This window comes from Cavia porcellus, unplaced genomic scaffold (genome assembly GCF_034190915.1).
Source record: "Cavia porcellus strain 051 isolate PalLab524CR breed Dunkin Hartley unplaced genomic scaffold, mCavPor4.1 scaffold_8, whole genome shotgun sequence".
NCBI lineage: Eukaryota > Metazoa > Chordata > Mammalia > Rodentia > Caviidae > Cavia > Cavia porcellus.
This window is the reverse complement of record NW_026947491.1, coordinates 89229551-89241035: the sequence shown is the minus strand read 5'-3', so window position 1 is coordinate 89241035 and position 11485 is coordinate 89229551. Positions and strand designations below refer to the sequence as shown.

At 50.6% G+C, this 11485-nt stretch overlaps 1 protein-coding gene across 1 annotated transcript; it reads left to right on the top strand.

Moving 5' to 3' along the window:
* Positions 1 to 800: 800 nt before the first annotated feature.
* LOC100727256 (uncharacterized) lies at positions 801 to 9871 on the top strand. The gene is made up of 2 exons (XM_063255438.1): positions 801 to 1437; positions 6827 to 9871. The coding sequence occupies exon 2, from the start codon at positions 6894 to 6896 to the stop codon at positions 8766 to 8768; it is 1875 nt and encodes a 624-aa protein (XP_063111508.1). The 5' UTR covers positions 801 to 1437; positions 6827 to 6893; the 3' UTR covers positions 8769 to 9871.
* The last annotated feature ends 1614 nt before the right edge of the window (positions 9872 to 11485 follow it).

Below are 11485 nucleotides of genomic sequence, written 5' to 3'. Positions count from 1 at the left end.
GCCAGAGGTCCCTGTTGCAGCCTGTGACCAAGGGACAGATCAGTGACAAACACGTGCTGTGTCATGTGCTTGGTAAAGCTTTAACTAGGGGTAAGACCGGGTGCAACCCTGGAGCAGAATCCTAATAAGGCTCAAGATTTATTTTTTTCTTGCCAACTCGACAGATTTCAGTGTTGAGTGTCCGCACCGAGATTTAAACCTGCTTCCTCATGCACCTGACACTGGGTGCTGCTGCTGCATTGAAGCTGAAATCTTCCCGGACAGCGCACTGCGTCTGTGACCTTTGAGAGCACTGTCTCTACCACGTCCTTAGACATCTCCCCTGGTCGGGTCCAGCCAATCAGAACCTCTCCCTCCGGATAGGGTTTCACCAGCAGGACTAAGATAATAGGGGAAAGGTGAGCCAGCCTCAGCTGCTACTCTAGTCTCTGGACTTCTGTTTCAGAGATGAAGTCAGGCTGCTAGAGCGGTGACTGGTCATCCTTCATCATTTCGGGAGAACACAAGGCAAGGTGACACTTCAGGGAGACACGTGTCATGGCAGAAGGGTGAATTATTCCAGGCAGAAAATGTTGCCAGCCCAACTCTCAGCCTGCTGACAAAGGAAGCTGGCTTTGTGGGGTTTGGGGATCAAATAGAAAAAGGCAAAAAGAGTGAACGCTTTTGTTATTTAGTCAGAGCCATCTTCAAAGCATCATCCCAACCTGCAACACCAGAACAGCTAAGAGCACCGACCATCATCCGAACAAGCCCAGCATATTCTATAAAGAAAACTAGACCGTTGCGCATCGTGTTTTAGTCCGTGGATTTAACTTGGTCAGTGCCTCCTGTTTTAATTGTCTTCTGAAGAAAATTCTTGGACATTTCCTGTTGGGAGCTCGACCGAGTGATATGAGGCCTGTGGTGAGGAGTGAAGCCTGAGCTAGATTGCCCCTCCCGTCGACCGAGTGATATGAGGCCTGTGGTGAGGAGTGAAGCCTGAGCTAGATTACCCCTCCCATCGAGTATGCCAAGATGGCGCCCATTTCCTGCTCCCTAGCTAGTAAACAACACGCCCTGTAAGCTAGTCTGCCCAGCAACAGCTGACGCTGGCCAATCAGCTCGTCTTGCCTACTTTGATGTGATTGGTCGATGTGTCCATATATATGCTGACACCACCCCTGGGGCGAGAACACACACCAAGAAGAGGGACTGCTGAGAGAAGCACACAAGGAGCCGTAGGGAACGGACCAGAGGAGGCTTCCCTCAGGCGGGATCCGAGATCCCGGAACAGGGCGTACGGAGAGAGAAAATAAATCAGAGGCTATCCGCCGACTACTCGTGTCGTGTGTTTTTTCCTGCCGGCCGGGATCGACACCGACATTTGGTGGCCCGTACGGGGAACTGATCACCCCCGAGGCGAGGCGGACGACGCTCCAGTATTGCTCTGCAGGACAGGTGAGTAGGGGATAAACCTGGGCTCTGGGTGGCGCGCACCTACAGGGCTTTTTAGACTCCCCTCAAGCTCACGTGTATGTGGCAGGTTAGCCTCACACGGTGAGAACGGACTCCTCAGTGACAGGCATGGGCAACTTACCCACTAAGAGTTCCAAGTCACTGGTAAGAGCGGTGAAAGACCTGCTCAAGATTTCAGGTATATCAATGAGCTCCAAGACACTTACGGAGTTTCTCCAACAAGTAGATGAGGCGGCACCCTGGTTCCTGCCGACGGGGCACTTGTCCCTACCTTGCTGGGAGAAATTAGGTAAGGATTTAGAAAGAGCAGAAGAGGAGCGCCGACTCCCACTTTCGGTTCGGCCGCTCTGGGAGATGATTCATTCATGCCTCAAAGGGGAGAGGAATGGGGCTAAGGATAGCGCAGATGGGCTCTCTCAGGCCCGCCGAGCTTTTGAAGGGGCCCGTTCGGAGTCCTCCCGAGAGGGGTCCGTCGCAGGGAGCGTGCGGAGGCGCTCGCGAGAGCGAGGCAAGAGAGAGGTACCCCCTGCCTCGGATTCCTCGGGCTCAGATACCTCGGAAGGCGAGGACAATGAGGCAAGTGACCCCCCTAATCCCTTTGCAGCTTTACGTAGAGACCTAGTCAAGATGCAGACAGACCTAGAGAAGGGAAGGAAACTCCTGAGCACTCCCCAACGGAAAGCCGTAGAGCCTTCCGCGCCACCCTGGGAGGTCCCAAACACCGGTTCCTGTGGTGAGATGGCGGCCTGGGGCCATCCTCCGTCACCCCCCCCATGGAGGGAGTGGCCTGGACCGTTGTCACATGTAGGGCCACCATCTTGTCTGCCTGGCGACCCGCCATCTTGTGCCCCAAAGACTGGTCGGCCATGTTACAAAGAGATACAATTTTGTGATAGGGAGGGACAGACATCTCATGGGGAGGCACCACCCTGTGAAAAAATGCCAAGGTCCCAGGGAAGGTATTTTCGTAGATGGACATTTAGAATGGAACAGATTCCTCAAGGGGCGAATGAGTATGAACAATGTGGGCTTTATCCGGTGCTCCTAGCGCAAGGCCAAGGACCCAATTACTGGGAACCACTGGAGATCAAGCAAATTAAGGAGCTTAAAAATGCGGTTGCCACATTTGGCCCTACTGCTCCTTACACTATAACTATGTTGGAAAATTTGTCTGCCGGTGGCTTTCTGACGCCCAGTGATTGGACCCAACTGGCTAAAGCCTGCCTGGCCCCCGGGGCTTTTCTGGATTGGCGCGCCTGGTATACTGAGTTTGCCGCCGAACAGGCTGAAAAAAATGCGGCTAGGGGCCATAGGGGGCAAAATGAGGATATGCTTATGGGTAAGGGTCAGTACGCTCAAGATCAAACTAGATTCCCTCCAAATGTGTATGAACAGATACATAACATAGGCATCCGCGCCTGGAAGCAGGTAAACAACACAGGGGTGGCCTCACAATGCCTCTCTAAAATTGTTCAGGGCAACACAGAACCTTTTGTGGATTTTGTGGCCAGAATGCAGGAGGCAGCTGACAGACTCTTTTCAGATCCGAGTGCTGCTGCTCCTCTTATTAAACAGTTAATCTTCGAACAGTGCACCAAGGACTGCAGGGCAGCCATAGCACCCCATAAAGGTAAAAACATAGAGGCGTGGATTAAAATTTGTAGAGAAATAGGGGGGCCATTATCCAACTCAGGCGTGGCTGCCCTTTTAGCCGCCGCCTTACAACAGACAGGGCCTCAGAAGACCAATCACCCTGGTAAGCCCAGGGGATGTTTCCAGTGTGGGGATCCCAGCCATATAAGGAAAAACTGCCCCAAGACCGGACAGGGGGAGTTTATATCCAAGAGACAGGAATCAGACAGACGAACGGGAACCTGCGAAAGGTGCGGTAAAGGTTCTCACAAAGCAAAAGATTGCAGATCTATTTTTGATGCCCAGGGGAACCGTATTAGTGGCAGGGAGACTACGGAGCCAAAAAACGGCCAGAGGGGGCCCTCCTTACGGATGGGCCCCCACTCCCTAGACAGGACAACACAAGATGGCACCCCCCCACAGGGGCCACCCCCGGGCCAGCAGGCGTGGACCTCTGTGTCGCCTCCAGACTCCTATTAACACCCGATATGGGCGTTCAGGTGGTTGAAACCACCTCCAAAGGACCACTACCCGACAAGCTAGTTGGTTTAGTGATTGGACAGTCCTCCACAGCCCTCCGGGGCCTTACCGTGATCCCTGGAGTTGTAGACCCAGATTATTTAGGAAACATCAAAATCATGGTACAATCTCATATAGGGACCATAGTAATTGATGAAGGGGATAAGATAGCACAACTTTTACTGTTCCCCAGTCTCCATGAGAGACCCCGGTCCGGTCAACGGGTTAGAGGGGGTCAGGGACTTGGCTCCTCTAAGGAAATTTTTGAAGGACTTCATATGACTCTTGATAAAAGGCCCATGCTATCGCTCAGGATTAACGGAAAAAAGATAACAGGACTCCTAGATACAGGGGCAGACCGTTCCATCGTCTCCAAGAAAGACTGGCCCCCTAGTTGGCCTACCAACACAGCTGACAACACACTCCAAGGATTGGGGATAGTGGCTGCCCCCCAGGTTAGTGCCGTGACCCTGCCTTGGGGTGATGAGGAAGGTCACCGAGGACATTTTCAACCTTTTGTCTTGCAGCTGCCAGTATCCTTGTGGGGAAGAGACGTTCTCACCCAGATGGATGTCACTCTTACATCCACCTGCTCTCCCCAAGCCAAAGGGATACTCAAAAATCAGGGATATGTCCCCGGCAAGGGCCTGGGCGCAGCCCTGCAGGGCCGGACATCCCCCGTACCTGTAGAAAAAAGGGAAGGTAGACACGGGTTGGGTTTTTCCTAGGGGTCACTGAGAAACTTCTCCTGCCCGCTCCAATTAAGATCACCTGGAAATCTCAAAATCCAGTTTGGGTGCCTCAGTGGCCCTTACCCAAGGAGAAGCTTTTAGCATTAACTGAGATAGTCAAAACCCAGTTTCAGGCGGGACACGTAAAGCCGTCAACCTCCCCTTGGAATACCCCTGTCTTTGTTATCAGGAAGAAATCAGGCAAGTGGAGGCTGCTCCATGATCTGAGGGCTGTCAACTCACAGATGCAGCCCCTGGGGGCGATCCAGAGGGGACTACCAGCCCTCTCAGCCATCCCTCGGTCCTGGCCAGTCTATGCCATAGATCTTAGAGACTGTTTTTTCTCAATCCCCCTGCATCCAGAGGACACCCACAGATTCGCCTTTACCCTACCCACCATTAACCAAGAGAGTCCTGATCAGAGATACGAGTGGGTTACATTACCCCAGGGTATGGCCAACAGTCCCACCATGTGTCAGATGTATCTTGATTTTCTACTGGCCCCCTTGCGTGAAGCCTTCCCCAAAATTAGATGTATTCATTACATGGATGATTTGCTAATCAGTGCAAAAGATGTGACTGAGTTGGAGGATATGCTTGGCCAATTGGTCAGGGCCCTGAGAAAGGCAAATTTACATATTGCCCCTGACAAGATTCAGGGAGGAGACATAGTGACCTACCTGGGCACCAAAGTCTCCCCCACATCGATTTCTCCACAAAAGGTAACCATCAGAACAGATAGCCTAAGGACCTTGAATGACATGCAAAAGCTACTGGGAGATATAAACTGGATCAGACCTTATTTACACATCCCTAACTCGGACTTAAAGCCCCTGTTCGACCTCCTGAAAGGAGACCCGGATATTGCCTCCCCCAGGGAGTTCACCCCGGAAGCCAGAGTTGCTCTGAGAAAGATAGAGGAAGCCCTAAGTACAGCTGCATTGCGGAGAATTGACTCAGAACAGCCTTTTGAGGTCTGCTTGTTGCAGACCGTTTCTCAACCTACGGCAGTGATTTGGCAAAAGGGACCACTTTTGTGGGTGCACCCTAAGGTCTCACCTGCCAAGATTATCGAACATTATCCGGAAACGGTCGCTTCCTTGGCCTTGGAGGCACATGGCAGGGCTATCCAACATTTTGGCTCTGCACCCCATGCTATTCGGGTACCTTATACCGCTTCTCAAATAAAAATCCTGACTGCTTGTATAGATACGTGGGCCATCCTGAGATGTGTTTTTCTTGGGGAGATAGACAACCAGTTCCCCAGGGACCCCATACTACAGTTTGTTACTCAACATCCGGTGATATTTCCAAAAATCACCGCGTCCACACCACTTACTCCTGCAACAACGATCTATACGGACGGGTCAAAAACCGGGATAGGGGCTTATGTGGTCTCAGGTATGCCTCCGATCAGCATACAATTTGAACCAGATCAACCACAGGTGGTAGAGTTACAAATTGTACAAACCGTCCTCGAGAAGTTCCCAGGGGCCCTTAATATTGTTTCTGATTCAAAATACGTTGTTAATGCCATGCAGGTCCTTGAGACTGCGGGCCCGATTAAGCCAACCTCCAAAGTAACTAATTTGTTTTTGTCTATCCAGACTCTGCTGATAAATAGACACAACAAAATATACATCACTCACATAAGAGCACATACGCGCCTGCCAGGGCCCATGGTACAGGGCAATGCGGCAGCTGACGTGGCCACTCGCCCGTTGTGGATACTCAATATGTTATCTTCAATAGAACAAGCCCGTCTGTTTCATGACAGATTTCATGTCAACGCCAGGACGTTAGCCAACCAGTACCACATTTCCAGGGCTGACGCGCGGGACATCGTACGGTTATGCGGCTCTTGCGCCACATACACACCCGTCGTATCAACGGGAGTTAACCCCAGGGGATTGATTCCTGGCGACACTTGGCAAATGGATGTCACACATATGATAGAATTCGGATCTCTTAAATATGTTCATGTCTCTACGGACACCTGCTCTCATATTATATTTGCGACTGCTGAAACTGGCGAAAAGGTGTCTCATGTAATCAATCATTGCCTGACAGCTTGGGCCGCATGGGACAAACCAAAAATATTAAAAACTGATAATGGACCAGCTTATACAAGCAGAGCCTTTAATGAGTTCTGTGAAAAAATGGGGGTACAATTAAAACATGGCATCCCATACAATCCCCAAGGTCAAGGAATTATTGAAAGGGCTCATAGGAGCCTTAAAGATATTCTACAAAAACAAAAAGGGGGAATAAGTCAGGGCCTGCCCCCAAAGGCACGGCTCTCCATGGCACTGTTCACATACAATTTTCTGAACCTGAATAACAACAATCACTCCCCGGCCATGGAACATTGTAATCCATCTCCTGGCAATAGGGGATGGGTGAAATGGAAAGATGTCCTGACGGGACAATGGATGGGCCCGGATCCAGTAGTTAGCTGGAACCGAGGTGCGGTTTGTGTTTTCCCGCAGGAACCAGGACGAGAACCATTGTGGGTCCCAGAACGGCTGACGCGTGTGGCGAATCCAACGAAACATAATGCAGGAGACACTCCAAAACTCAACGGCAGCGGACAGCCTAATCAAGATCGGTCCGACCAGGATATTGCTGCTCGACCGAGGAATACCGTATGACTTATGGGACACAGTAATGATTATGCTCTCGATAGTAATTGGCTCTCTTTTAGGGTACGGTGCAGCCAGAGTGGCTAGGCCACGCCGCCTTCCGGCAGCCCCCTTCCTTCTGGTTTTGATGCTCACCACCACTACTGAAATAGGAGCAGACTTGGTGTGGGCAGCAATACATCATCCGCCAGCGCTAGCCGCTATCTCCACCACAGCCCCCTCTCTCCCAAAGTTGTATGCAAAAAACTGCTCCGCCAGATTGCCTTGCATACCAGATATACCGTTAACCATCAGACCCATACGTTTTGACCTTCCCATCACCAATGACGTGGTCATTTTTTCCACTAATAGTAACCCCTCGTGTCACCGGGGATCCTGCGTTAGCTTCCTGCCCCTCCTTGTAAAATGGTACAATACCTCCCTGACGGTGAGGTTGTCTGTCCCATCCCTGCATTCGCCTGGATGTTTTAAAGCTGGCACACTTAGCGGCGGAGTCATCACTTTTAACTCAACCTGCAAACCCCGAGCAGCCATGCACACCCGTCCCGATTTCCCCACATGCCCATACCGTGTGTCCCCAAGCCGAAAAAGACAGATGGTGGACCTGTCACAACTTTCATGGCAGCCCTGTACTGTCGACGGCGTGGGAGTGACTCATCTAAACATGTCTTGGTGGTCCCGGTTCTCTCCTCCATCCGGTAGTAACAACATATTCGCGTTGACCTGGTGGGAGTCCTACCTGAGAGTGAACAACAAGTGGGCAATAAGCTTCCCCTTCCCCCTTAATGAAAATTGGTTGTGCCTCTCCACCGGAGCCTGCATGGACTTAAGACCCATGCTCGCTATTAACGCTTCTGCCTCTAATGGAACCACCAATGTCACCCTTAATTCTGAGGCTGCATGCGTAAAACCGCCCTACTTATGGGTATTCTCTGCTGACATCTCCTTTAAGTGCAGTAACCAACCATGCTTTACAGGGAACTGCTGGAATGGGTCTTTCCCGTATGCTATGTTGGCTCTTCGACCCCCACTGATGTGGGTTCCCTTTAACGAATCTGTTTGGGTTCATCCCGTCTATCAGCAGGACCAACTACCCATGCTCAGACGTAAGAGAGATTTTGGGATCACAGCGGCCCTGACAGCACTGTTCGTGACTCTGACTGCGACGGCTGTGACGGCTGCCGTTGCTCTGACCCAGTCTACGCTGACGGCTCAGGCCTTTACCAATCTTACGGACACCACCTCCCTGGCGCTGAGGGAGCAACAAGAAGTCAACCTCCTCCAGCACAACGCCATAATGGCGTTACAGCAGCAGATCGACCTAATCGCTCAGGAAGTCCAGGGACTCTGGGAGGTGGCTAACAATTTATGTGACGCCAGATGGGCATTCACCCAGTTGTGCGTTACCCCCATCCAGGTCAACCGTTCGGCTTACAGGCAATTTCAGGATTATGTTCTCACCACCTATAATTCTTCCTTTTGGAACGCTAGCGTGCGCCTGGATATGACTATCCGGCAGCTAGATCAGATAGAGGTGCCTATACTTACAGCCTCCTTTTTTGATGATGTCCTAAGCCAGATAGGCTCCTTCTTCAAACCTTCGTCACTTCTTGCGTATGGGATCATTCTTGCTCTTGTGATTGTCACTCTCGTGACTCTTAGGTGCCTGCGGTCGATAAGGGCGACCCAAAAGACACATATGACATTGATGATGTTGCTGGCCCAGAGTCAAGGGGATTCCACACCTAGTGTTTTCTGGGCTCAGGCTAGAAAGGCACGGCTCCTTTAACCAGTACGTGGCTGCCCTCGCCATTATTCTTACGGATGTTCTAGTATTATTACGTACGTCTCCTTCCCCGTCGCGGCTGCGAACTTAGACTAGAAGGACCCCACGCTTAAGGCGTGTTCCCATTGATAATTAGAAAATAGTAATTAGTGATTGTAGTGAACGGGGATTATGGTTGGTAATTAGTAATTACGCGGTTCCTCAAATGTCACTCGGCTGACCCCTCCGTGTCTCCCCCAAGATATAAGCTTTAAGAGTTGAGTGGGCAAGCCAACGACGGGTAAGACGGGAGAAGTTCTCCTGATCAACCTAAGACAGGCTCTACTCCGAGGGTCCTCTAGGGAGTGAGAGTTATGGCATTGAGATGCGAGACCAAGGGTACTGCAGTGCCATCCGCCTCGAGGGTTGAGGGGAAGGCAGGAATGAATGTCTATATGCATCCAGGTTCGGTTCACAAAAGCCTGGCCCTGCGAAAAAATGAACCACTCACCTTGAGCATGGTCCTGGCGCAAGGATATGTACGAGACAAGGTGATGCACAGCAGGGTATAGACCTCTACATTCTCTCATGCCTCGGCCTGCGAAATAGGCCCACTCCCAGACACCTCACATGGACCCACAGACCACACTATCTTAATAAATAAAGAAGGGGGAGATGTTGGGAGCTCGACCGAGTGATATGAGGCCTGTGGTGAGGAGTGAAGCCTGAGCTAGATTGCCCCTCCCGTCGACCGAGTGATATGAGGCCTGTGGTGAGGAGTGAAGCCTGAGCTAGATTACCCCTCCCATCGAGTATGCCAAGATGGCGCCCATTTCCTGCTCCCTAGCTAGTAAACAACACGCCCTGTAAGCTAGTCTGCCCAGCAACAGCTGACGCTGGCCAATCAGCTCGTCTTGCCTACTTTGATGTGATTGGTCGATGTGTCCATATATATGCTGACACCACCCCTGGGGCGAGAACACACACCAAGAAGAGGGACTGCTGAGAGAAGCACACAAGGAGCCGTAGGGAACGGACCAGAGGAGGCTTCCCTCAGGCGGGATCCGAGATCCCGGAACAGGGCGTACGGAGAGAGAAAATAAATCAGAGGCTATCCGCCGACTACTCGTGTCGTGTGTTTTTTCCTGCCGGCCGGGATCGACACCGACAATTTCCCTCCTCCTTTCTAATTTTATCATTACCTGCCTATGAGTATTAAATACTTAACTAGCAAATTAATTTTAGTTGACTTTTAAAATTCACTTCTAAATAGCCATCTTGACTGATCATTTTGGTAGTATCTTTTTTTGTGAATCCCTGGTCAAGCCTAGCCAATCATTAATGGCTAATTCGTTACAGTGCTTTTATGATATTCAACCATTTATCAGCAAATCTGGACTTGCTCAGGCTTAATCGCACTGTATCGAAAACACAAAATTGCTTTCTACATGATAAGAAGAGGAAATGTGTCTATAGCAATCACATGTGACCTCTGAAACTATAACCAGAACTGCAGTTCATTTTCTCCCTCCTAATGTCTAAAAGGCAGTGAATGGAGAAGGAAATTAACAAAAATCAAGTAGATCTTTGGCAATAGTAAAAAAAGAAATATTTGAATATCAATTAGGCCAGTGGGTGGGTCGGGAGGGTTCGAATCCCTCAGTCTCTTCAAAAATGGAAGATGCCCTACTATTGAAGAGCCCTAACTCCAAATCAGAGCCTTCATACATGGTGTGAGGAGGATAATTATGGACGCAGATCCCTCCCGTCTCACTGTCCCACTCGTGCATCAGTTCATCAGCTCCTTCCATGTATGCTCGTCGTGCTGCTCCTCTGTCGCAGTCTCTGGCTGTGGAGGACCTACGCACCTCCTGTCTTCCCGCAGCATATTGCCTAGAACAAATGGAAACTGCAGACAAGTGAAAAAAGCAATTCAAAAGAATTGAGGTAAATATTTGAAGCAAAACCAAATAGAGGGGCTTGAAACCCCACAGCTGTCAGTCCTGCAGTCCTCACACTGCACAGGGAGGTCCCTGGTCGAAGGATTTTCCTCCCCAACAATCAGAGACACAGGGAGCGTCTGCCATCCGCGACGGCAAGGCTGGTCTTCTAGACATCCAGGCTCAAAGCCCCGCAACCAACGCACCCAAGACCATGTCCAGGGCCTGCTGTGGCCCGTTGACCCCCTAAGTTATCTAACTGCACCCCGGGAAAGTCCGGCTCATCTCTCGGCTTACATCTCTGGAAGGCAGCCCTTGGCAGTAGCTGGGTTGTGAGAAGAAAGAATTCTTTCTCTGTCGTGGCTGAAAAGAAGATAAGCTCTTTGCATGCAAAGGCTGTTCCTATTTATCTTGGTATCTGTCCCTGGGCTCGATAAATATAAGTGAGACAGAGAAAGAAAAGAAAAGGCAAAGGCTCACCCCATCTTCTGAGCCTCACGCGTGGCCATGACAGTCTGTCAGGTCTTTGGAAGCCCCCTTTGACTTCCCATTAAACCCAGTCTCACGATTTTAGAGTCTCTGAACTCAGGGACCGCGTCAGCTTGCACCACGGTAGACACACGCAGGGAGCAGCAGCCCGCTCCTCGTAGCAGTGCTCATGTGGATTTTCCTGCTGGCCTTTAAACACGACTTAAAAAACAACTTCGATACATAAACCATTTCCATTTCTGCTGTTGAGATATCATTGTTTGTTACCCCGTTATTAAACTCAGCACAATAAACCTTTCCCTGAGCTAGTAT